We start from the raw sequence: 25417 nt of genomic DNA on the forward strand, positions 1-25417 counted from the left end.
AAGTCCAGCCAGTTACTCTGAAATGTGTAAACGGCTCCTCTGCTCCAGCTGCAAAGCACCTCTGGGGTGGGTCCGAGCCTCGTGGGTTGGGGTGAACGGGACAAAAGGAGGAGCCGAGGCTGCAGTGCGTGCTGATACAGTCCTGCTCACACCAGAAGGCCTTGCACAGTCTCCGAGAGCTGTGGCTGGGTTGGGGTTTGATCGGTGGGGGGAACAGGGAGACTACAGCCCAGAGAACGAGGTACTTGGCAGCCCAGGTCAGGGTGTGCCTCCCTCCCCAAGAGGAAATGTCTCTCTTTTTTAAATTGTAAAGTGAACACTTTTGGCCATTCCTAGGGAAAAGCATCTTGGGATTTGTTCATAATTGTTCATTTATATGCAAGGTTTTGGGTGTGAAAGCCTCAGAAAAATGGAGTCAACCAAAGAGTTTCCAGTGATGTCATCAACTGTGTTGTCATTGGAAGGTGAAAATAATTCCAGTTTAGGAACATTTAGAAAAAAGATTATCTCAAATTGCTTTGTGACAGTGTAAACTTGTTTTTTTTTTTCAGCCAGTTTCATAAGAGGAGAAGTGGGTTAGGTCCCAAAATAGATGCAGAAGCAGTGACACAGCTTGTCCTAGCGGTTGTGCAGTCCTACACCTCATGGGTAGCCAAAGAGTTTCGAGAAGCATCAGTCCCTTTCATCCCATTTCTTCCCCAGCTGGCCGATGCTCAGAACGCTCGCAGCCTAACTCTATAATGTGCCGAATGACTTTTTTAACCCAAAAATCTTGTCCACCAGCCACACAAACCAGTAACTTTCTCAAATCAATTAAATGGAGGTGCTCATTTAATTACATAGGTAAATGGTATTTTTTTTCTGGAGTGCAAAAGAGGAAAAGTAGCTGAGAGACCAAAAAGAAAAAAAAAAAAAAAGAAAGAAAGAAGAAAGGGAATTTGGGTTTTTAGTTGACTCTGAATACTTGATGTTTTTGAAACATTTCCAAATTTGCTTTACAGGAAAGGAATGAAAATGATCCAAAGGGAAGAGGGATTTTTTTCCCCCTTCTTTTGTCCTGAGCTCAGTACCTGGGACTTTGTGGCATGTGCTGAAAAATTATGTCGGCTGAGTGAATTCACAAATTTGCCTGAAAGGGTTATGAGAACTGAGAATGGATCAAAATAAAACAAAACAGAAAAAAACTAAACTTCCGGCCACAGATAAGAATCATATAATTTACTAAGACGTATCATTTTGGTGTGTTTTGTTAAGCGTGAAAGCTAATTTAGAAAAGGCAGGAAGGTGCTGTCGAGGTTGGCAGGAATGAGATACCGTAAAGAGGCCCTGGAATCAGAGAATCACCCCCGTTTCTGCTCCCGGCAGACCCCGGGAGGCGGGGAGTGGCTCTCTGTGGGTGTCAGGAGCCCTAAAGCCAGTGGTGCCCAGGGCCAGCCCTCTGAGCAGCCCCGTAGCAGAGTCCAGTGACAGCAAGAGGCCTGAGAGACGCAGAGAAGTGGGTTTTCAGTGACACAGAGACTAATCCTAGAGAGGCAGAATTTTAAAACCTGCCAAATTTTAAATACCAAAAAAAAAATTTATTGGGAGTTCTCTATTTATGACTGTGCTACATTTTTATACATGTTACTTGCCTTTTTTTCTAAGTTTCTTCCACCAGGAAATTTTTGTAAAAGTCAACAAAAGAGACTGTCTTGCCTTCACAGAGCTGACGGTCCAGTGGTCAAGGCAGATGCTTGTCAGACAAACACACACACAGATGGAGGGTGGGAGAGGCTGGAGGAAGAAGGGCGGGGCCCGGCGTGGTCTGGGGGGTCATGGAGGGGCCCCTCTGCTGAGGTCTAACGGGGGGGGGCAGGAGTGATCTAGCAGGATCTAGCAGGATCTAGCAGGGCCGGTGGTGTTAGGGAAAATGGGAGTCAGCCAAGGAGGCTGGGGGAGGCAGAGGGACGGACACACAGAAACAAGGACAGTGGGATGAAGACAGGGAGTGAAGGTGATACTGCAAGGGAGGGTCAAATGTCCCCATTTACAGCCAGCAACTGAGGAGGGGCTCAGAAGTTGGGGGACCTGCCTAAAGTCACAGAGTGGGTGCAGTTGTTTCATTATCTTTCGGTGTCCACTGGGCTGTAAGCCCCACGAAGGCAGAATGTGCCTGCTCTGCTCACCCTAACTCCCCGTGGACTCCAAGTCCAGTGCTCGCATGCTGCTCCGCGGCCTCCGCCGTGCCTGTGGAAGGATGGGGAGGGCGTCACGTAGGCACTTGGGTTATCTCGAGGGAAATTCGTCCTGACTCTGAGCTGACTTGAGGGCTGAACTACTGCGTGCTTTGACCAAATATTTATTTTCCTGAAACAGAGACCAGAGCAGTTCTTGATAGGAAGTCAGCTATGAGGACTTCCTTTAAGTCAATTTTTTTTTTTTTTTAATTTGAGAGTCTTTTTTAGCCTGGGAGGAAATCTGCTCTCTGCAAACAAGTCCCAACCTTCATAATGAGGCCTGAATGCTTTCCAGATCTTTATGAAAAAGATTCCACTCTTCTGTGGTTAATTCAAAGAGGTTACTAATTTCTCATACCAGAGATCGTTTGCTTTGTGGGAGAGGGCTGCGCCTGAGCCAAGATCCACTTATTTTCTGAACAAGTTTTTTTATTAACTTGTTTACATAGAACTGAGGACACAAAACAGCTCTCGAAGCTCAGCTGTCCGATTTTGTCCGCTTTTTCACTGCCCCGTGTCCCCCTCTGCTCTACCTCGCTGCGGAAGGAGGCTTTTCCTCCCGACCTAGCGGCCTCCCCGTTTCTTGACAAGATGAGCCAAACAGCGGCAGTTTAGGGCGTGTCTTAGCTGTGCTCAGGAAAGACATTCTTGGAGAACATACCTTTGTTATAATATTTATTGAATTTTCACCTTTCCAGCTCCAAATACTGAAATTTGGAGAGTTTTATTTTTTTAAATCATACCCCACCAACACTTTTAGTTTGTCTCTACTTAATGGAGGAAAGAAAAATTCCTTTTTGATAGACTAAGTATATCCACGGTCAGTGTCTTGGGTGATACGTCTATAAATAAATACTTGTTTGACCTATTTTACAGATTCCAGATTTGAGCGGGGCTATCCGAAACTGGGACTGTTTTCTAAAAATCTAAAGGAAGTCAAAAAGGAGAAGGAGGGTCTGAAATGACGACTTTTAAATTCGTTTGTCCTCCTAAAAGCAGCTCTTGCTTCCAGGTGCCCTGGGGGGACCGGCGTCTTCCTCGCCCCGTCACTGTGGAGACGGGCTCCCGGCCCAGCTGCTCCGGGCGGCCTGGTTCAGACCTTGCGGAGACACGGCCCTCGCACCTTCCCGTCCTCCCGCCTTCGGTACTCGCCCGCCAGTCCAGACGTGGCTGGGTCTTCATTCGCCAGGCCAAAGTCCCTACCGCTGAGCGGAGGTCCTGCCTGCAGAGACAGGAGGGAGAAGGGAGGGAGGAAGGAGGACGGTGCTGGCGGTCGTGGCTGCCCGTTGGCGGGCGCCGTAGAAGCACGTTGCGCAGATGCTCCCGTGTAACCCCACGGCTCTCCGTGCAGTGGGCGCGTTGTCTCCGTGTGCAGCGGCACAAAGTGAGGCACAGATGTGGGAAGCAGTTTGCCCAAAGGCACACAGAGAGTGAGGGGTGGATACAAACCAAATGTGTGTGTGTGTGTGTGTGTGTGTGTGTGTGTACATGCCATGGGTCCCTACCATGTTCCTCTTGTCCCAGCGATACCTGCCTGTTTCTACGCCCCCAGTCGCTGTGTGGAACAAGATCCTGGGCCGCCTCTGTCAAAGGCTCTTTGGGCATCGGTGAACACTCACAGACCTGTGTCCTCCAGGGTCACGTTGTCCCTTTTGCTCTCGGACCTGGCGTTCTTTTGGTCTGTGTGTGTTTATAAAGGTGTGTGCCCACCCCAGGAATTCTCTGGTCTGTTCCGGATTTCCCGTCGCCGTGGCAGGGAGGGCAGGGAAAATGTCCTTCCCGAGCTCACTTCCAGGCATGCCATTCGGCGTTAAATAGGAATTGGATTTTTTTTTTTTTTTAAACAACAATTGAGCATTACTGTATGCCTGGAGGAAAGATGTCATTAATTCAAAGATAACTTGAGAAATGAGGGGATAAATTGAAGCTTAGCTGTAGCCTCCCACTTGGTGCTCTGCACACAGCCCTTTAGCCCAGCCCACCTTGCCCGTGCAGTCCTGACACACCTCTGCACACCCCGGGGGCCCCACCCCCAGGCCGGGTGGGTGCTGGAGGTATTCGCACCTCTTGCCACACTGCGTAAGGGCTGGGTCTGTCCGGGGACAGACGGTGAACGTTAACTGACTGCAGCTGGTACCTGGAGAAACCCTACTTCACCTCACTCTAAAACCCTTCAGAGGACGTTGTCATTTACTTAGGTCGCTCGATCTTTCCATCAAAAAGAAATAAATCCCAATGAAGCGTTTTCAGGCGGTTCTTGTTCAAGGGTTAACTAGATTCTTATTTTGCTTATCTTTGGAAATAAAACAATGTTTAAAACTATTCGGATCAGCAAGGCCATCTGGTAGGGAGCACGCAGCTGCTCCCCTTTCCATTGTGCTCCCTCTAATGTATTCGTTCTCGGGTGCTGCTGTACATCTGCAAAATCATTATTCGCAGTTGGTTTTGAATGTGCGAGCTACGTGTCTATGCGAGACCTTTCTTCTCCACCCGCCCCAAGGGACATCTGGGCTGGGCATCTTCCACCGTTCCGCAGCCTTTCTACTCTTTCCGAAGTCGGGACAAAGCAGGCAGGAGGGCCCGAGGACCCGAGGGCTGCACAGAGCTGCCTGCCCCTTTCGGCCCTGACGGGTAGTCTGTGCGTTGGCCGTGGGCTACTTCTTTCATTCATTGTCCTATTTGTGTTAAGGAAAGATTGTTGGAAGGTAACTGGAATGTACCACTCATCTTTGTGGTCTAGCGGTACAAGAGCCAAAATGACTCCAGTCCCAAGTGTGTCACTTTTTCCTGGTAGTTAAGGTTTGATGTTTCAGATGTTTGAGCCCTCAAAAGGAAGCCAAAAGAATAATAACACAGTTTATTAAACACCGTGGGTTCCTGAGATCATCGGACGCGTGTGACAATGCTGAGCCTTCCATGTCTACTTTGAGAAGAGAATGAGGGTCTAAGTAGTGAAGGGGGTTTGCCTGCGGTCACGTGGGTAGTTGAAGGTGTGGCTGCAGCCCGGCCTAGCCCACCCCCAGGCGGCTGTCTCCCCTGTACTCGTAAGTCCTGTGGGGAGCAGGTGTGCAGCATTAAATTCTCTGGGCCACATTTTCCCCATCTATAAAATGTGGGTAATAATTGTACTTTCCTCTTAGATTATCATGATGTTTAAACAGGATAATCCATGTAAACCCCAGCCTGGGGTGTGGACACAAGGGAGCCCTCACTGAATGTTAGCTGCTGTCGATCTTCTTGTTACTAAGTAGCAAGAGCCCTGTTCTGACTATTTGCTGGAAACCGGTTATGCTTTCTGGAGTTTTTTCCTCTATTCCTTTACTTGTTAATTTAAAACAATGTTTTTGTACACCCACCCTGTGCAAGGCACCGTGCCATTCAGGGTTAAGCACCACTGACCCTGTCTTTCGGTGAGTGAACAGTCTGGGTCACCTCCTGGCCTGTCTGCTCTGCCAGCCCTGGGGTCTGAGCAGGTTCCCCCAGAGCTTCTAGTAACAGTTTCATGTGCCTGGTGCAGGAGAAGAGTCATAGGCTTTGTAGCCAAACTGGCCTGTGGTTGGATTTTGGCCCTGCCACCAGCCTCCTGTGACTTGGGGCATGTTTTTAAACCTGCTCTGCCTCAGTTTCCCCATACAACTTTGGGGATCTCAGTGCTGACCTCAGAGAGTACCAGCAAGAAGGGACCTAGCCTGGTTCTCTGCACGTGGCAGACACGGGACTAGCATTCATTTCCTTCTTTCACCATCTCTGGGTCACTTAGTCCCGGTGCTGCCTGGAAATGTTTTACGGTTATGTGACCAGCACTGCTTTGTTCCCTAGTGCCACCTGGGTAGGCAGGTTCCATGGCAAACCACACAAGCTCCTCTTGAGTGGGTTCTACCTTGTTGGAAAAACAGAGTCAAGAGATACACAGGCTTGAGTAGGAAATCTAGTACCTGCACCGATTTGGTATACTACTGGAAATAATAAAATGAGCGCTCTGAAATAGTTTTTCTCACCACTTGGTTTCAGAAAAAAATTATCAATTGTGTCATGAAGACCTTTAAAATCTTTTATGTGCATTGGAACCATTGGATGATAACTGCAGCGTGAATAAATTTGAAGTCTCTTGTCTACCCTGCCCCTTTGCTGAGAAAACCTAATTATTTTGTGCATTTCAGAGAGACTGGGACATCTGGCTCTGCTTGGCCCATATCTTGGGCATTGCGTAAGGGAGCTGGGGCGTGTAGCCCTAGTGGAGAGCGAGCTCCCACAGAGAATGCGAGAAAGACCCCGTTGGCCCTCCTGCCTCCCACAACGCAGACCCTGGTGTCGTTAGGATGCTTTCAGGCTTCCTGGAGCAGAGCTGACTCCTCTGCAGAGTCTCTGGGACTGGTGCGCTTCGGGGCTGTCCTTGAGATGGGATATCCAGTCCTGAGGGTGGGTGTTTTTCTGGTGCCTCTGGAGCTTTTGTTCTGAAGTTTGGTGGGGCGTTTCCAGAGGATCTGGGCCGTGCATTTTTTTTTTGTATTTGGAGCCCTAGCAAATGCAGACTCTGCACAAAGCAGGTGTTCGATAAATGTGTGCTAAAGTGTACGGGCCACTAATCAGGAGAAAACACTGTGCGTCTTTTGGATTAATTATCCAGCTAATAAATCATGTATCGCACCCACTAGTCAGTGCTTGCTGCAACACCATTGGCTCTGAGCAGCACTGAAAGACATAACGGATGATGGTAGTGGGTCCTTATTAAGGAGAAATCAACTTCAAGTCACGCACCCATGAGTGTTAGGGCTGAAAGGGGAATTCCAAATCCATATTTTCCATACGGAGAAACTGAGGCCCAGAGAGGCAAAGTGACTTTGCCCAGGGTTACCAGCCAGGTCAGTGGTCAAGTCTGGCCTGAGGCCACGTTGGGGGAATCTCAGCTCAGGAGCCTCATCCAGTAGCTCTCTGCCTTGCTGGAAGGCGTCTCTTTGCTGCTGTGAAGTTTCAAAATGCAAACCATCAGGGCAGCCACCACCTGGTGCCGGGCCCACAGTGCGAGCAGTCGTACAGAGCCCAGGCTTGGCCCTTTGCTGTGCAAGAATGAAACAGGGGCTGTCTGCTGTTCGTGGGGCCAGTTCTGTTCCTCTCCGTGGTCTCAGCTGCAAGGGTGAGCTCCCCTGCCCCTTATCCCACCCCCCTTTCTGTCCTTCTTTCTCCCCGCCCCCACACTTGGCACCAGGCCAGCCTCTGCACCCTGCTGTTCCCTGGTCCCTTGTCTCTGTCCTGGTCCTGGTGCTGTACCTGTTGCCCGTTTTGCTTCCCGGCTGGAGGAGACAAGGCCCAGTGATGAATGGAGTCTGAATCCAGGCAGTTTCAGACTCTGCCCCAGGCTGACAAGGCGTTCAAAAGAGATTGCAGGAGGTAGCTGCGTTTCATCCCATCATCCGCCTCCTGGCTTTCTTCCCTCACCTTCCTGTCCTTCGTCTTTGTGCGGCCCTGCAAATCTGCTCTTTAGGAAGGGATTCCTGAGGGGACTGAATGCAGGAAGAACACCCAGGGCCTGGGAGAGCTGCTGGACCGTCCGAGGCCAGGCAGGGTGACGGGGCAGAGGTCAGCGTGGGCTCCCCTGTTGCGGGGCAGGGGAAGACTGCGCCTCGGGCCCCCTGGATCTCTTGCCCTCCCCTTCCGTGATGAGCTGCACATCACTGGGAGTGTGAACTAAAACAAAATCTTAAGCTCTCTCCCACCTGACTGAATGGAGCCCCTCTTGGCCAAGGGGACCCCAGAAATACCATAAGCTGAGTTACCGGCTGTGAGTAGGGAGGTCAGACACGCCTCACCGTGCCCCCTCCCTTCTTGTAGACATCCTTTGCAACTCACTAACGGGCCTGAGGCTGCACAAGACAATCCAGCACGTCCTCAGTTCACATAACAAATCACTGCGTCTGGGAATATGTCTGGTGGCTTGTCCCTGATTAACAGACACCCTTATCTTAACTTACAACATTCTAAGCCTTTAGACAAACTTCATTTCTTTAACCAATTACAAATCAAATCAAAATTAAGCCCACCTATAACCTGAAGCTCACGCTTCAAGATGTCCCACCTTTTTGGGCCAAACCAATGTATGCTTTCCATGTAATGATTTATGACTTTATGTGTAATTTCTGTCTCCCTGAAATGTATAAAACCAAACTGTCACCCAGCCACAGCCAGTCCACATGCTCAAGGCTTCTTGGGCGTGGCTCTGGGCCATGGTCCTCAAATTTGGCTGAGAATAAAGTTCTTTATATTATTTTACAAGTTTGGCTTCCTTTCCATTGACAAGAGGTATAGAACCACATTGTGCCTCAGTTTCCTCTCTGTAAAAGGAAGGCTGGCTGATCAGGTACCTGCAGGTTTGCACTGCTTGGTTGATGGTTTTGACCTTGGCTCTGATGGTGCCCACCGTCATCACTGAGGTGTTCGAATTTTTCATACTGTGAATGACTCTGCAGTAGAAATCCCCAGGGATCCCCCATGAGTCTCCTCCTGTCTCTCACCTCCCATCTATAAAGAAGCAGCTGGCTTACCCCAAACCTTGGGGATGGGCACATTTCTGGAAAATTGGCCCTCCCTGTTAAGCAGTGAAGTAAGTTCTGGATGGGCATGGCCATTAAGAAAGGGATAAGCTTTTCCAGAGTTGACCCACAGCTGTACCAAGCTTTCCAGACCTACCAGCTCTGCTTGCTAAGGTGTCTGAATGATCCAGGTGGGCTCTCTGCCTTTAATATCTTGTTTCTACTGTAAATCCTGGATGTTACTTCCTGCATCTGTGTGCCTGCCTTGAGCTGCCACCTGCTCTTCCCATTCATTACCTCACATTAGTTGCAGACAGGAAGGTTGGACACCTGTGCCTAGAATTCTATGTACATTGAAAGCGCGTAGCCCTGGAGTAAGACACGAGGGCCTCTCCAGCAGTTATGCAGGGCACGTTTCATTCACTGAGGCTTGCTGTGTGTCCAATGCTGGGGTAAGTACTTGTGTGTATCATCTCCTTCCTCTTCACATTCATGCTTGACAACTGAGATAGTTTCATTCCCATTTTGCAGATGAGGAAACCAAGTCACACGGTGGGTAAGTCTGTTGCCTGAGATCACAATGCTGGTACAGTGTTGAGTCGAATTGAATGCGGATCTGCCTGGCTCCAAAGCCACGCATAATGTCTTATTTTGACTGCTTAGAGCCATTTTTGTTGCTATATCCCATCTTTCTACCAAGCAGTGGGCTCGGGATGCAAGAGGAACTAGCTGCATATTGCAGAGCTTTAATCTCAGGAAAATGCCTGTTTCTTTTGGATGTGGTTTATGGAATGAAATAGTAACTTAAGAATGTACCTTCTGTGCTATATATAAAGCATGCAAGGTAGTTGTTATTAACCAAAATAATGTTGATGATGAACTTAAGAGACAGTCAAGTGTGCTTTAAAAATAACTTAAAAGACCTGCCTGGGTTTTGTATGCACACACAGCAGGCGGGCCAGGAAGACCCTGCAGACCGTGGTTCAAGAATACCTGTTTTAGACAAAGCACGGATGAAGTGTCCCAGGCATCAGGAAAGATGAAATCTGGCAAGGAAACCACACGGATCAGATTACAGGAAGGGCTTGCTCAGGGAGAGGAAGCAAGGAAGAAATTGTAGGAACTCCAAAAAGAGGCAGGGAGGAAGACCTCTTCACCAGGAGGTGGGGGGAGTGGGGCCCGGTAACTAAAACAAGACAGCTGTGCTTGTCATAACACACATTGTGCCAGAAAATAACCTGGCATGTCACATTTGGGGCAGTTGTATCTTAATTTGGGAACAGCTGCCATCTGGGTCTCCAGCATTGTGTTGACATATCTGCTGCTGGTGTTAGCCGAGGGATTCTTTAAGGAAAAGGCCTTGATTCGATTGATTCAGCTGGATCTTTGGATCTTCCGATGGATTGCTTTGGCCTGAATAGGTCATGGTTCACTTAACTCATACGAACGCACTTTCAGGAACTCCTAAACCTAGAGTTATACTGGTTTAACTGAGTAACCGTTCAGACCCTGTAGAACGGTGTATCAATTAGCCTTTGTCACATAATGAACCACACCCAAACTCAGTGACTTAAAACAGTGACCCTTTATTATTTCTCCTGTGTCTGTGGAATTAGCTGGGGGTCAGCTGGGTATCGGCTGCTCGGGGTGGGCTCAGCCAGGTGTCTCTGTGCCACCTGTTTCCCATCCACCTCCTGACCCAGCGCCGTCCTTCCCATGGCCATGTTGAGGGTGCGTGAGGGCAAGTGGACACCTGTGTCGTGTCCTAAGGCCTGGGCTTAGGACTGGCACGTGCTCACTTCTGCCTCTTTATGTTGGCCAAAGCTAGTCACCCAGCTCAAACGGAAGGGTGGAGAAATCTTCCATTTCTTTAGCTGAAGGATCTACAAAGTCATTCATGTGGCAAAAAGCATGACTACAGGGAGGAATACTAAATTGGAACCAATAATGCAATCTACGGTGACTGGTAAGAAACTACTCTTTAACAAGTACCTACGGTGGGTCAGGACTATGAATATGAATACCAGCTAACATTTACTGAGCGCTGACTATGGGCCAACACTCTTTTAAGCACTTCACAGAATTCGTTCACTTAACGCACAGCAGTGCCATGATATAGATCCTGTGATTATTCCTAAGTTATATCCAAGGAAACAGGGAGAAGGGAGGTTTAATGTCTTGTTCAAGGTCAAACCTGGGCAACCTGGCTGCAGCGTTCAGGCCCTTAACTCCAATGCCGCGTCATCTGTTGCCAACAGGGGCTTCTTTTGAAAATACAGAAGTGACTTAAGTGACTTGAGATAACTTAAGTGACTTGTGGTCACTAGCTGGACACAGTTTGGAATCCAGACCCGTGTGACTGCTGTCTTTTCCACTATGCAGTGGGCCAGTGAGTGGTAATCAGGGGGTGTGGCTTTATTCTAGTTATTGACTGTGATGTGATCAAAAGTGTCGAACTCCAGGTAGAAGACTGAAACTAATAATTTGTTGCTTGTACAGAACTCTCCAGTCTTGTTAGCTTTCTTCTCAGTCTCAGCAACAATCTTATGATATCTTTGAGCTAAATGTGAAAAATGTTCGTTCCTCCACTTGTTGATTAATAGTCCTTGAAAAAATGTATTTCCACATACGTAGCCCAAAGAGAAATGTCAGCAGTTAGACGTGCTAATCAGAATAAGGCATTGTGTTTTAGTAAAGGTTAATTAAGACCCATCAAATTTTTTCCCTTAAAACATAAAAGTAAAATAATGTAATTAGCTATTTTTTTTCTCTCTTTCCCCAGAGGGCACATGTAAATGTTCTGCCTAAATGAAGCTATTTATTTAAATCCATCCAGATTCTTTTGAAGTTTCATACATCTTTCTTTTGCTATATCAGCTTATAGCTACAATAATTTAATAAGTTTTTCCTAGGGTGAAATTGGATGCCCTTTATCGATCTTACACCAAGGGGGCATTCAATTACTTAATCTAAAGTGGTATTTCTGGGTCTCTCAATTACCATTTTGTTATAAATGGCTTGCTAATGATGCTTGGGGTGCATAGGTTAATAGGGGCCATGCAAGCAAGGGCTGGGTAATTGAACACTTTCTATTTTGGGACCAGCTATCTGATCTCTCACAGTGGTACTGGGTTCCCACAGTTATGCTCTGCGTTTAGGGCTCAGAATTGAGCCCGGGCTGGGAAGCAGTCTAACTCAAGTGTATACCTGAGTGCTTTGGTTTAACGCATGAATGGAAGTGCCAAGGGTCCTGTCTAATCTGAGTCGACTGGCACCAAAATGTGGACATTCCAGACAAGTGAAATGCGAGGGGCATTCATTACTTATTTTTGAAGGAAGAACAACTTGAGTGTTAGGTTTCCGAATGACTGTTCTTGGGATAATTTGTGGCATATGAAAAAGGCCAATTAAGAACATTAGAGAAGTCCATTTGCCTTTCAATACAATCACATTAGTTTGATTTTTCTTTGCTCAGTTATGTTATTTCATCGGTATACATGTCATAAAGATCCTTTTGAAAGAACATAAGAGAATGTGTAGTGTGGCTCCCTTTTTGCACCTGGGCAGATCCCAACCCTGACGGGCCTTCTAGACCCTACAGAACCTGGTCCCTCCTCCTCTTCCCTCTTCCATCAGGTTCCTACCCCATCCCACCCCGCCAGCCCCCCAGTGCCACGCTCCCAGGGTCTGTGCCCACAGCAGCCTCACAGCCTGTGACACCTCCCCCCCCACCCCAGCCTCTCTCCACGTGGCCTTCACTTCCCCTGGTCTCCAGCGACTGGCTGCCTTCTAGTTGTTAATGTCCCCTCTGAAATGAGGTCTGCCCTGTTCTCCCAGTTTCCCCTTCCTCTAAGGCAGCAGTTCTTACCAGGGGTGACTGATTGTGCCCCTGGGGGACATTTACCATGTCCGGAGACACTTTTGGTTGTCACATCTCAGGGGAGAGGTGCTACTGGCATCTAGACGTGGAGGCCGGGGATCTGCTAAACGTCCTACAGTGCACGGAACAGCCCCTGACAGCTAAGGATGCGCCAGCCCCAGCACCGCGTTGCCGCGTGGGAAGCCCTGTTCTGACGGTTTTACTGTTTTCTCCCTTTTCCTTTTCTTCACGGTCTTTATGAGTATCTGAGATTATCTTATCATTTGGGACTTCTCTGTGGCCTTTTGCCCTGCATCCCCCACCCCTGGTGCAACAGAAGCTCCAGTGAGGAGAGGCTCCCCTCTCTCGGTCACCCGTGCACCAGCCCTGCCGGTCAGGGAAGGGCTTGTCTGGAGCGGTGATGCGCTGGCCCTCGGGTACCCATAAGCTGTTCACCTGGTCACAAGGTGGTTCTTTTTGCCCAACTTTACCAAGGTGTATTTTACATACCATAGTGGCTCTATGTTTTGATACAACTTGTAAATGTGAGATAGTTTTACATTTTTTCTTAAAGAAGCACCCCCCAGGGGTGCTTTCCAGCACCAACAAATTCTCCAAATTTCCAGGCACCAACTGACTCTCCTGCCACTCAATTCAAGTCTGACACTACCAGAGTTAGCATCAGACCTCACAGGCTTGAGGGCTCAGTCCCCAAAGACTCCTTCACATCAGATGCCAGTCACACGTATCAGATCCCAGGTTACCTGCACCCTGTCCAAGTTGGCTCCAAAGGCAGGGCTTTCCCACCACCTCCTCCTTAGGTTCGATTATTAACTAGAACGGCTCACGGAAGTCAGGAAAGTGTTTTACCTACATGCCCTCCCTGCACGCTGCCCTCCCAGCACCTCCATGTGTCCACCAACCCGGAAGCTCCCAGACCCTGTCCTCAGGGGGCTGATTACGCCAGTGACCACTGGCGACTGACTTAACCTCCAGCCCCTCTCCCCTACCTGGAGTTGAGGAAGGCACTGAAAGTTTCAAGATTCTAATCAAGGTTTGGTCTTTCTAGTGACCAGCCCCCCTCTTGAAGCTATCTGGGCGCCACCACCAGTCCCCTCCTTAGCATAAACTCAGGTGTAGTTGAAAGGGGCTTGTTGTAAATAACAAAGATCCTCTCACCCCATCACTGAAGAAATTCTAAGGATCTTAGAAGCTGTGTGCTAGTAACTGAGGATGAAGACCAAATAGACATGTATACATTTTTTTACATCACACCCCATGTTGTATTGGCTTCAGCCCCTCTTCCGCAACCGGGACATGCCCGGCACACAGTCAGCCTTCAAAAAGTATTGTTGAACAAACGAAGGAATGAGTGAATGGTAGGAGACGAGAAAACACTGTCTCTGGTCTGGCGGGAGGAGCAGCTGCCCAGCAGACAGGGGCTGTGGCCGACCCTGTAGGAAGCCCCGTCTTCATCTCTTCTCTTTTGGGACTGTCAGCTCTGCGACTCTCCAGGCTTATTTATTTACTTTGCTTCAAGTAAGATAACTTTGCTCTTATTTAGGAATGTTTTGCACATTCTGTTGTCTCCGGATTATGTACATTCTTGTCTTGGAGCTTCAGGGTCCATGTTTTGTTTTGCTTTTTTTAAAGAATCTAATTAGACCTTCTGCAGCAGAAAGACACACGGGTGCGAACTCCCTCCCCGCTGAGCCGCTGGTTGGAGTCTCATTTTTAACCCTGGCTTGGTCTTGCCTTTGACATGCGAAAAATGTTTTCTTGGCCTTAGTGATGGAGTTTCCAAGTAGGGGATCTTGCCCTTTTGTTTCTTTGGTTTGTTTATACCAAGGGATGGGGCAGGGGTGGTTGAGCAAGCTTGAAGGGGAGGTTTGAGCCTTGAGTGTCCCTGCAGCTGCCCTCAGGGAGGTGGGGGCAGGGCCTGGGATGTGTGGCCTGGATTCCCAGAGCCCTCCCCTCCACACCCCCTTCTCTGCTCATGTCCCAGCTCCCCTAGGGCCTCTACTGGACTCATATCTCAGCGTGCACTGACCGGCTTTTCCCAATCTGATTCCTTGAGACCTTAGCGAGATTCCTTGGCCAATTATGTTTTGCCAATTTTGTGTATTATATTCCTGTTTTGTGGATTGACAGGGCTTTATTAGCATTTTATAATCCCTGAAAAGCCCCTCTGTAAAGAATTCTGTGTATTTTGTGCATCCCACCTTTTCTTCAAATAATTGAAGCATGGAGCACTTATAACAACAAGCCAAACATTTTGTGGGAAACATTGCTTGGCTGTTTATTGGCCACCATATTTTGAGAAAACATAGGCTTTTCAGTCCAAAGAAAGTGAACATTTCTTCTGGTGAGTTCTGATTGTTCAACCCTTCAGCCAATACATGGAGGCCCTAATGTAGGGTTAGTTAATATCACCTCTCTGAGGACGGCAAGGATTGTTTGAGGGGTGTGTATGAAGAGTTGGAGGTGAGTCTACTGCATCTGGGTAATTCTAAATCACTGAGGAATAATAATGTGGTATAGGCTCTCCTATGCTTGATCCCCTTTCAAATATTCTTGATATTCACTGACCAATTAAAAATCATAATAGTAATAGTAATAGTCATTGATGATGCTATTATTATCAATGTTATCTACCTTTTATGGGATGCTAAGTATGTGTCAGGCATTATGCAAGCTCTTTCCATGTATTAATGAATTTAGTACTTCTTACAGACTTAGTAGGGAGGTACTCTTATTATCCTAATTTTACTGGTGAGGAAACCAAGGCCCAGAGAGGTTATGTGGCTTGCTCAAGGTCACACAGCCAGTTAATGGTGGTCTACCACTGCCAGAAACTAAGTAGTTCTCCTTTTTTGCTCATCCGAGGCTCTTTTTATGACATCTACAAAGAAGTGTCATTTGGACGACAATACATTTTATAACTACAGGATTCTATTAATGGATTTTTAAGAATCGTATCTTCCCCAGAATGATGAAAGTGAAAAATTATTTTGGGGTTTGAAGTGCTACGTTACTCAGAGGAATACCATACCTTGGATTTAATTGCTTAATAATGTAAAGTCAAATGGTTTTTTTATATGATACACTCTACTGAAGGAGAGAAGCATTCATTATTTCTGAATTTTCATTAACTTTTGCTTCCTAATCCGATACTAAAGGTTAGCTCTAGGTAAGAGACCACTGATGCTACTGGGAGGCAAAAAAACATATTTTCTCTGCCTGCTGCAGTCCTAGCCTTCCTCCTTAGTATTCTTTAGATTTTGCATTGACTGAAAAGCACTGATATTTCAATTCATTCCTCAAATTCATAGTCATTGACTGTGTGAATCTGAGAATGATTGCGAAATCCTGGGATTCGGGGATCTGATAACTTAGATATATCAAGGCAGGGGTGTTAGAGGATGTGTGGATTGCCGTGGAGCTGGTGGTGCTGGTGTTTTTGGGGCCACATTTGGTGGTGAAGATTGAGCCCCAAAGCCAAGCACAAGGACCTGAAGCCTCTCCCTTTATCCTGTATGATTTCCTGTGACTTGCTTGTGACCAAGCAGGCTTTGCTGAAACTTACAAGTGCAAAAGAGAAAGTGACCATCTATTTCTCCTTGGAAGATGATCCCTGAGTTATTGCTAGTACCATGTAATGTAATAAAACTTATTTTCTTTTTGTTTAGGAAATCTAACATTTTTAAGAGTTTGCTCCCCATGAAGAGGAAACATTTCAAAGGAACTCAGGATGTAAAAGTAGAGATCTTTACAAGAGTCTCCATGGATGGCATGCCAATCCATCGTCAAAGAGAAGACCATGATATCTTCTAATCTCGTGTGTGTTTCCATGTTCTCCGGCGATAATTCTTCCACTTATCTTTGTGCCATGGGAAAAACCTGAAGTGCATGAGGAATTGCTCCTGAACTTGTGAGCTTCTCTGTGGTTGCAGTGGCGCTTCTAGAACATGACAATTGGAGATCACTTCCTTTTGTTGTCTGTCAGAGCTGAAGCAAAGAATGTCTTTCCTCATTCTCTAGTGCTTTGGTGTCTGCTTATTCTTACGTTTGTTTCTGTAATTTGTGCCTTCCGACCATCTTACGTAATCACAAGACATCCTTAACGTTTTCCAGCACGGCTTGCAGGCATCCGGACTCCTGGGGGGCTCACCCTCATCTCAGTAAGCCAGCAGTCCCGGGCACTACCATGAGACACTGCATTAATTGCTGCATACAGTTGTTACCCGAGGACGCACACAAACAGCAGGTTGGCTGCCGAGGAGGCCCCCATCACGGTCACCAGGTGTGCCCCACGTGCAGAGGAGAAAACAAAATTCTGTTTCATGTGGACAGTAAGCAGATGAACTTGCTCGCTGTTCTCGAAGTGAGGACTGAAGGGAACGAGAGCTGGGGTGGGTTTTTGCGGTTTAAGAAGGGGAAGCGATGTAGCCTCCTTTTTGGACTAATAATAATGACCTTGGTGACGGCTTCTTACATCCTTTCTGGGGCCCACCAAGAGCTTCTGATCTCATCACCTTTCCATTATGGAGGCTTGCCCAGCAACCCCAGCTTGATGGACAGCGAAAACCCAAGCGACATGAAAGAGCATCAGCACCAACCCTCTGTAAATAACATTTCATACGTGAAGGACTATCCAAGCATTAAATTAATTATCAACAGCATCACAGCCAGGATCGAGTTCACGACCAGACGGCTCCCAGACTTAGAAGACCTCAAGAAGCAGGAGTCGCATGTGAGTAGACTTGTGCTAATCTTGATTGATTGTCTGATTTTTAAAATGGCTTCCTTTTCTATCACCATCTTTGGGAACACAGATTTTTAGAAATGCTTCCTTTCTATCACCATCTTTGGGAGCACAGAATAAAGATGACTAAAAATTTCTCAGATATATCAAGGAGAATTTGACAGCCTTATGGATCAGAATGTGCAGAGACAGCGCTGTCTGCTTATGCTATGGAACACCAAGGAGGAAGTCTGCTGTCCTGGATGGCGCAGCTAAAAATGTTTAAGGGCCACCGCCTCTCATCATTGCATTCCAGAACTTCTTGCTTGAAACGTGGTCATGGTGGTTAAAGTTGCTTTTGTAGATCACCATTATTTGGGATTTAAAAGTTGGGTTCAATTTGATTTCCTGTTTCTATTCTGTCCTAATCAGTATTTTTATCTCTAGTGGCAATTTAAATATATAACTAGTAAGAAGATTCCAACTGTTTCATTTAATTAGATTGCCATGTGTGTATAAATATAGGAAAGGTAAATTATGGTCGAATGGATTTTGATTACACTTTTATCTTCATCTCCTCCCCCCATTTTTTTCTCAATTTTGGGAAAAGGAAAGCACAGTTATTGGCTGTCTACCAAGTTTTGCTTTATTTTATTTTTAAATCGTCAAATAATAGTTCACATTTGCACACTGCCGTCACCATTAGGGCATGTTCATCCTGTGGTTGGAATGTTTTTTTTGCTGATGTTTTTGCATGTCTCCTTTTCATCGCAGATGTTTTCAGTCATCCCCAGTAAGTTCCTCCCAAACAGTAAGAGCCCCTGCTGGTACGAGGAGTTCTCGGGGCGGAACACCACCGACCCCTACCTGACCAACTCCTACGTGCTCTACTCCAAGCGCTTCCGCTCCACCTTCGACGCGCTGCGCAAGGCCTTCTGGGGCCACCTGGCGCACGCGCACGGCAAGCACTTCCGCCTGCGCTGCCTGCCGCGCTTCTACATCATCGGGCAGCCCAAGTGCGGGACCACTGACCTCTACGACCGGCTGCGGCTGCACCCCGAGGTCAAGTTCTCCGCCATCAAGGAGCCGCACTGGTGGACCCGGAAGAGGTTTGGTGAGTGCTGGTCTGAGTGCTGCTGGCTGGTTCCTTTCGTTCCCTTATTTGTTCTCTCATTCCTTTCGTTCCCTCCGCACACGTAGGGCTGGGGGTCCCAGGGAAGCGGGGCTGGGGAGGTGAGAAGACACTGATATGCAGAAAGATCCGACAGGGGCTGGCGCCCGGTTCCCAACCACACAGTGAGCACTGATTGAGTGCCAGCTGTGTGCAGGGCAGGGGGACGGGAGGGCAAGGGGACGGGTGGGCAACTGGCTGCTCTTCTTGTCCTGAGAGCCCGGGCACATGACCCCAGCCATGAGCAGGCAGGTGGCAGAGCTGGAAACATGTGGCCTGGGGCCCTGGCTCCCAGGTCTGTGCTGTTCAGGCTGCAGCCCCCACACCTGGGGAGATGGAGGTGGTTCGGGCCTCAGCTTCTCTGACCTGCCCCATCTGCCCCATGGGTTCCGTATGAAAACTACAGGGAGATAAGTCTGGAGACCTGTTCTCAGCAGCCCTTGCCCCAGGGCTGACCTTGAAAAACTGCTTGTCCCTGGCTGCTCCAGCCCAGCCCCAGGCACCCTGCAGCCCTCAGGTCACTGTTTCCTTTCTCTGACCTTTTTCCTTCTGCCAGGAGACGTTTGGTCACTGGAGCTAAGGGGTGATACATGCCTGTGTCAGCCATACTCCAAGCAAGCCACCAGGGCATTTTCCACGTAAAGGGCCCAAGTTGCCTATAAGAGTTTTCCTTAAACCAACTCTTAATGTGCTTCCTGACAAATGTTTGATTTCATCCTGTTGATGTTCATCCTGGAGTGAAGGAAAGTGTAAATGTTTCTTTTGTGGTTTAGCAGTGGCCAGTGTAGGAGCCAAGGTTTCATGTCCGTGTGCATTTGCCGGATGTGTCTGAACACACTCCCCTACAGCAGGGTGGGTGTTCTCCCCCCACGGCTCATGGTGATTTCCCCTTAATGAAAACCAGCTTCCCACTGGCAGGGAGGAGGGAAGAACAGAGGTGTGCCTCTGGAAACTGGTGATTAGTGTCACCTCGAACCTCTTGTTATTTTGCTGTGGATGTTCTCGTTTCAATTTCCATGGACTTTAGTAGCTGTGGTGTTGGGCAGTGTGTCTTTGCAATGTTTGCAAGTGAAATTTTTTCATTTTTGAGGCATTGGGCGAAGTTAGGCTGTGTGGGGCTGATGCCAGAATCCATGTCTGTCTAGGGGATAATCAATTCTCCTTATAGTTTGGACAGATGGACAGGCTGTTTGATCAGGTCGGTCAGGGGAGGGAACATCAGGAGGATGCTGGTTGGGCCCTGATGAGGAACTTTGTAGGATGCTGCCTGCACCTGTGTGGCCTGCCCTTTTCCCCTTCTTCATGTTTGACGTAATGCATGCATCCTGGATGTCCTTACTGTCCAGCTATTTTAGAGTCCCACCTGGAGCACATGTTGACCAGCCCCAAACTCTCTATCCTTCCAAGCAGAGACATCAGTAGCTCTTGAGTATGTGTGCTATCCTTTAAGCTGCCACCGCCAGGCTTAGTGGTGGTGTCTTTCACTGCATGTAGCTTGGGTGGATTGAAAGAGACCGGCCAGTCCTCAGAATCCCCCATCCCCACTTGCCCCTCCTGAAGCTTACCTGGGCTGAGCCTTCTTTTGCTGCTGCAGCTGGGCCCCTTGGGTCTTTCCATCTCTCTGTGGTGACTCTCCAGGAGGCCACCAGCAGTGGCAGCTTTGTCCTCAGTGATTCCTGCTTCTTGGTTCTCACAGGAATTGTTCGCCTGAGAGATGGGCTGCGAGACCGCTACCCTGTGGAAGATTATCTGGACCTCTTCGACCTGGCTGCTCACCAGATCCATCAGGGACTGCAGGCCAGCTCTGCAAAGGAGGAGGGCAAGATGAATAAAATCATTATCGGTAAGGCTTCTGCATGGCTCTCGGGAGGGCTGGCACCCTCCCTGGGGTCCTGGCTCATGCTCTGGGCCAGGCCCAGCTTTGCTTCAGCTGCAGAACATTTGCATGGTAGCTGCAGACTTCTGCTGAGCCTCCACTTCCCCACCTGGCCATCACTCTTATCCCTATGTAAAGTGTTCATCTCACTTGTGCAATTGTTATAAAGCAGAAACGTTTAGTTGACTTTCTAATTCCCTGGAGACTCAAGGACAGCTGATGGTTTTTTTAAGAGTTGCCATTTTTAAATTTAAATGAAACAGGCATATTTGACTTCTTTTCCTGATCTACCGATCTGAGTAGGTTTGGATGGGAATCATAAATGCTAACTGATTAGTCATTGATTTACTACTTGGGGCTTTTGTAATCCTCGGCTGCTGGGACTATACAAAGGCAGCCCTGAAATGGACGCAGCCCTAACACGTTGTCTAGACTAATTGCTGTTTTAAAGCCTAGCCCTTGTCAACCTAATGCCTTTGGGCATTCAAAACGAGGTTGTTTGATTAATAATCATTTGTTTTAAATATTTACAAGCATGTTTTATAAATAAATATTCACCCTTTTTAAAAAATTTTTTTATTGTGCATATTTAATATGCATATTGTGCATATTTTTATTGTGCATGCATGTACAGCATGATGTTTTGATACAGATACACAAAGTGAAATGATTGCTGTAGTCAAGGAAATTAGCATATCCATGTCCTCCCAATTACCTTTTTTTTTGGCAGTACCTGAAATCTACTCTTTTGGCACATTTCCAGTGTAAAATACAACATTATTAACTGTAGTTCTCGTGCTGTATATTATATCTTTAGACTTACTCATCTGACATAACTCTTTTTATTGGATTCAGCTGAAGAGACATTTATCCACTTATGCCTTTTGTAAGAGAGAAATTTAATCACATATTTTGCTTAAATTGTTTACCTGAGACAGTGATCTGTTTTTTAATTTTCCTAGATCTGTTATGTTTTGATTCTCCAAATTAAATGAATCTGTTAGCTACTAAGAGGAATTATAATCAGCCCTTTGAAAGATAACTTTTTACTTACAACTCTCAAGTCCAAGGGGACAGGCTTATGTGCCTATGCCCTGATTTATTTATTCTCTTTTTTCTAAATCAAGTCACTGAGAGTCACCTCCAGTATGAGTTGGGTGTTAGCTAATCTTTTGCAAACTTGGGGTCCAAACTCCCCGAATCACAAGTCTAATGTATATTTCCCTGTGACTCCCATACTATATGCCTCTGGGAAAGTCTCATGCTCTTATGAAAGAGCTGAACATGTGCATCCTCAGGCCAGTAAATGGAGACTAAGATAATGAATAAAAAGGAAAGCCTTAGTTTAGTTTTCTAATTTTACTTATTTCTAGATTTAAAAAAGAACAAAAAATAAAATCACTATGCTGGTATTTACTTAAAGCAGAGTTTGGCGAATTTTATGGTAGCCTCTTGTTGGGACAGGCAGGGTGGAGAGGCAGGTGAGGAGCTGCCATCTAGCCTTGCCTGTGCCACCAGCCAGCTCTGTGCCATGCAACATATCGTTTTTCCTGTTTCTGGACTCAGTCTGTACCTCTGCAAAATGGGATTGTTGAATTGAACCAGGTTGGCTCCAGGCTTCTCCCAGCACTGAAATGTGATTCTACCCTACTTCAGCTCCTCTGGGTAGATCCTGGGCAGAGGCATGAGGGTCTTTCATCATCTTGGGCCCCTAGGTCAGAGAGGGCTTTTCCTTGGCAGTCTGTGCTAAAGCTAGAGTTGCACTGGAGGTTCAGGACTCATGTGACCTGAACTTGAGGGCTGACCTTGGGGCTGGGGCTTTTGATGTGTTGAAAGGCACCTGCCTCTGCTCCCAGGGCCCCCCTCGTGCTGATTGCTTCTGGAGTTGTCTGTCTCCCCTCGGGTTGTAAAATCTGAGAGGGGCGGGGCTGTGCTGTTTCCCTCATCTGTCCCAGCGCCTGGCACAATGTGGAGCACACGTTAGATGCCGAATGAATGCTTTCTGGATGCATGGATGGATGGTGCGTGGATGGAAGGAAGATGGATAGATGGACAAATGATTCTGTGGTTCTAGAACCAGTTCATTTTTGAGATTTGACAGAATTCATGCCAGTTTAGGTAGATAGTTCACTTGTCCTCTATATTCCTTTATTCATTGTGAGTAGAATTTTCTGAGGACTTCTGATTGATTTGTCTCTTGTGTATCCTGGGGTATTATCTCAAAACAATAAGAAAGAAAAAAAGTCCGGAACAGAGGTGTTCACTGGCCGTGATTCCACATCCAGCCGGACTAACAGGGCCCTGCTCACTTGCGCATTATGTGATGCTCTGGTCCCTGACCGAAGAGACTTGGGCTTTGGGCTCAGATTTCCCCGAATAAATGACTTTGAGATGTGTCCTATAGTCCTAGACAAAACGTCAGGAAATCGAGGGTAGAACTGATTGGCTTATCTTTCTGAATCTCTGAAGACTGTCCTGAAAAATAAAACAAAACAGGGAATTGGTTCAATTATCTGAGAGTCTGTGTTGTTGAAATGTCTGTGTCTCGGCCGCACCTCCGTCCTGGAACGCGTGTTGACCATTTTCATCCTTCAGTAGTGAGGGCCATGATTAAATTAGGGGCTAGGACCCCGTTCCTGTTCACCCAGGCAGCACTGAGTGAGCACCAGCTGTGTGCAGAGCAGTGGCCAGGCAGGAGACAGAGCCCGAGGCTGAGGTCCTGTGAGCCTTCTGGCAAAGCCTTCCTCTCTCTCCTTCGGTCCTAGAGCGAGCCTCATGACTGGCCATTAGGGTTTCAAGGAAAGGCAGATGCAAATTGTACCACTTTCCTAACGAGGGTCAGCTTCCCTGAGCTACCCCTTTATCCCTGATGCTTTTTGAAGGAAACTGGTACATTCTCAGTGGGCCCTTAAAATGCCACAGAGCTACGCACTGTGGGCAAAGTTGAATGTTGCAAAACTGGAGGGGCCAGATGCTAGTAAAGCTTTTATTTTTTGCCCACCTTGCAGAGAAGAGCTCGAGGGGACACTCAGTGTTGCATGGGTCGCCTGGATTTCCAGACAGAGCTTTCGGTGGTGGGGGGGAGGTCAGGGGGTGGCACTGCGGCAGGGGTGGTCATCAGTCCTCTCCTTGGAGTCCCATCTGCCAGGTGGTCGGCTGCCCGTCACGGCTGTTTAAGATGAAGGCACTGGGCCCAGACTTGGCCTCTGGTGCCCAGGCCGCGCAGTGGGAGCCCCAGTCCAGCAAGGCTCACTCGCTGTTCTGCTTCTAGGGGAGGCCAGCGCCTCCACCATGTGGGATAACAACGCCTGGACGTTCTTCTATGACAACAGCACGGATGGAGAGCCCCCGTTTCTGACCCAGGACTTCATCCACGCCTTTCAGCCAGACGCCAAACTGATCGTCATGCTCAGGGACCCCGTGGAGAGGTGAGCGGTTCTGTGTGTCGTATTGGGGTGGAAAGGAAAGGCGCTTTTGAAGAACCGCGTTTCCTTCTCATCACAAACAAGATTTTGCCTCTTTTTAAAAAAAATAAACAAACTTAACTTGCAATGTTACTGCTTTTTCTTATGTAAATATTATTCTTGGGGCAACCCTCACTGTGTTTAAACAAATTGTAGACTGCTTTCTTAGCCATCCCGACCCTGGTCTGTGGGCCTTCAGCCTCTGGCGGGCTTGTCCTGGGGACAGGGGATGCTTCCCTGGGTGCTCTCAGGGCTGGGGCAGCACCCTCAGCACCAGGGGGCAGGGATCCCCATGGGCTTCACTCCTGGATTCCCCGTCTCCCGACCAGTTGATGCCTTTATTCTTGACATGCCTGAGTGTGCGGTCTCCAGCTTTCCTGGAAAGACCAAAAGGAAGGACAGTGATGGACAGAGCTCCTTTGCCTTTTAGATCAGGGTTTCCCAGTATGGACGAGGCGAAGCTACAGGTCTGAACAGACAGCACGGGCTGGCCTGGCCAGCGCCGGGTGATGTTTGTATCATTGACGATGCCCGTGTGGATCGCAGAATCTCAGAAGGATTTAGTCCAGTGCTCCCTACAAGTTCTACCATGTCGGGGGGCGGTCGGGAGGGAGCAGTCTGCTCTGAGGTCCTCTGAGACAGGAAGTTCCCCACCCAAGATGACCGAACTGGGTCAGGACAGCTCTCTTCCTCCTGTTTTGAAACCATTCTGTCTTTTGGGAGCATCCACTTTTTGCTCCAATTTCTTATCTGTAAAGCCACACAGACCAAGTCTAACCCTTGCACAGTACGAGAGCCTGCCAGATATTTACAGACCAGGGGCCACAGTCTTTCGTGTCTTATTTTCCTTCGGGCTAACTGTGTCTTGTTACGGGTTGAATTGTGCCTCCCAGCATGCTGTGCTGAAGTCCCAATCCCCAGCGTCCATGACCGTGGCCTTATTTGGATATAGGATCTTTGCAGCTGCATTCAAGGTGAAATGAGGTCATGTCGGGTTAGGGTAGACCCTCGCTCACCCTAAGACACAGGGAGCACGTGAAGAGATTGGAGTGATGCTGTCACAAGCCAAGGAGTGCCAAGGAGTGCCAGGAATTGCTGGCAGCCACCAGAAGCTAGGAGAGGGGCCTGGGACAGAGTCTCCCTCAGAACCCCTGGAAGGAACCAGCCATGCCCACACCTGGATTTCAGGCTCGTAGCTGCCAGACTGAGAGAACAGGCTGTTGCTGTGTGCCGCCCGCGTGCGGGGATTTGTTCTAGCGGCCCCAGGAGACGCACGCACCTCTGATTGCTTCCTCAGACAGCGCCATCCTGGCCCCACACCTCTGCCAGTTGTAACAATAGGGCATGTTTGTTGTGGACATTTTGGGAAATACGTTGGAAAACTATAAAGAAAAACCATTTTCAAAAACACCTGTAATCTCCCACTCAGATAATTGCTATTGATATTTTGGTGTATTTCCTTCCAGACTTCTTTTCCATGCAGGTGTGTGTGTTTGAGTGTGTGAGTGTGTGTGAGCGTGCGTGTGAGTGTGTGTGTGAGCGTGTGTGAAGTGTGTGTGT

General features: G+C 47.9%; 1 protein-coding gene across 1 annotated transcript in view; it reads left to right on the forward strand.

Annotated features, from left to right (window-relative positions):
• Nucleotides 1–25417, forward strand: part of CHST15 (carbohydrate (N-acetylgalactosamine 4-sulfate 6-O) sulfotransferase 15) — a 75188-nt gene that overhangs the window by 25730 nt on the left and 24041 nt on the right. The window contains exons 2-5 of the mRNA XM_012642455.1: nt 16292–17355; nt 18121–18460; nt 20214–20360; nt 23665–23821. Coding sequence (XP_012497909.1) covers nt 16810–17355; nt 18121–18460; nt 20214–20360; nt 23665–23821 — 1190 coding nt within the window. The 5' untranslated portion in view covers nt 16292–16809. The remainder of the gene's footprint in view (nt 1–16291; nt 17356–18120; nt 18461–20213; nt 20361–23664; nt 23822–25417) is intronic.

The sequence above is a fragment of the Propithecus coquereli genome, unplaced genomic scaffold, assembly GCF_000956105.1.
Source record: "Propithecus coquereli isolate 6110/MARCELLA unplaced genomic scaffold, Pcoq_1.0 Scaffold179, whole genome shotgun sequence".
In the NCBI taxonomy this organism is placed as follows: domain Eukaryota; kingdom Metazoa; phylum Chordata; class Mammalia; order Primates; family Indriidae; genus Propithecus; species Propithecus coquereli.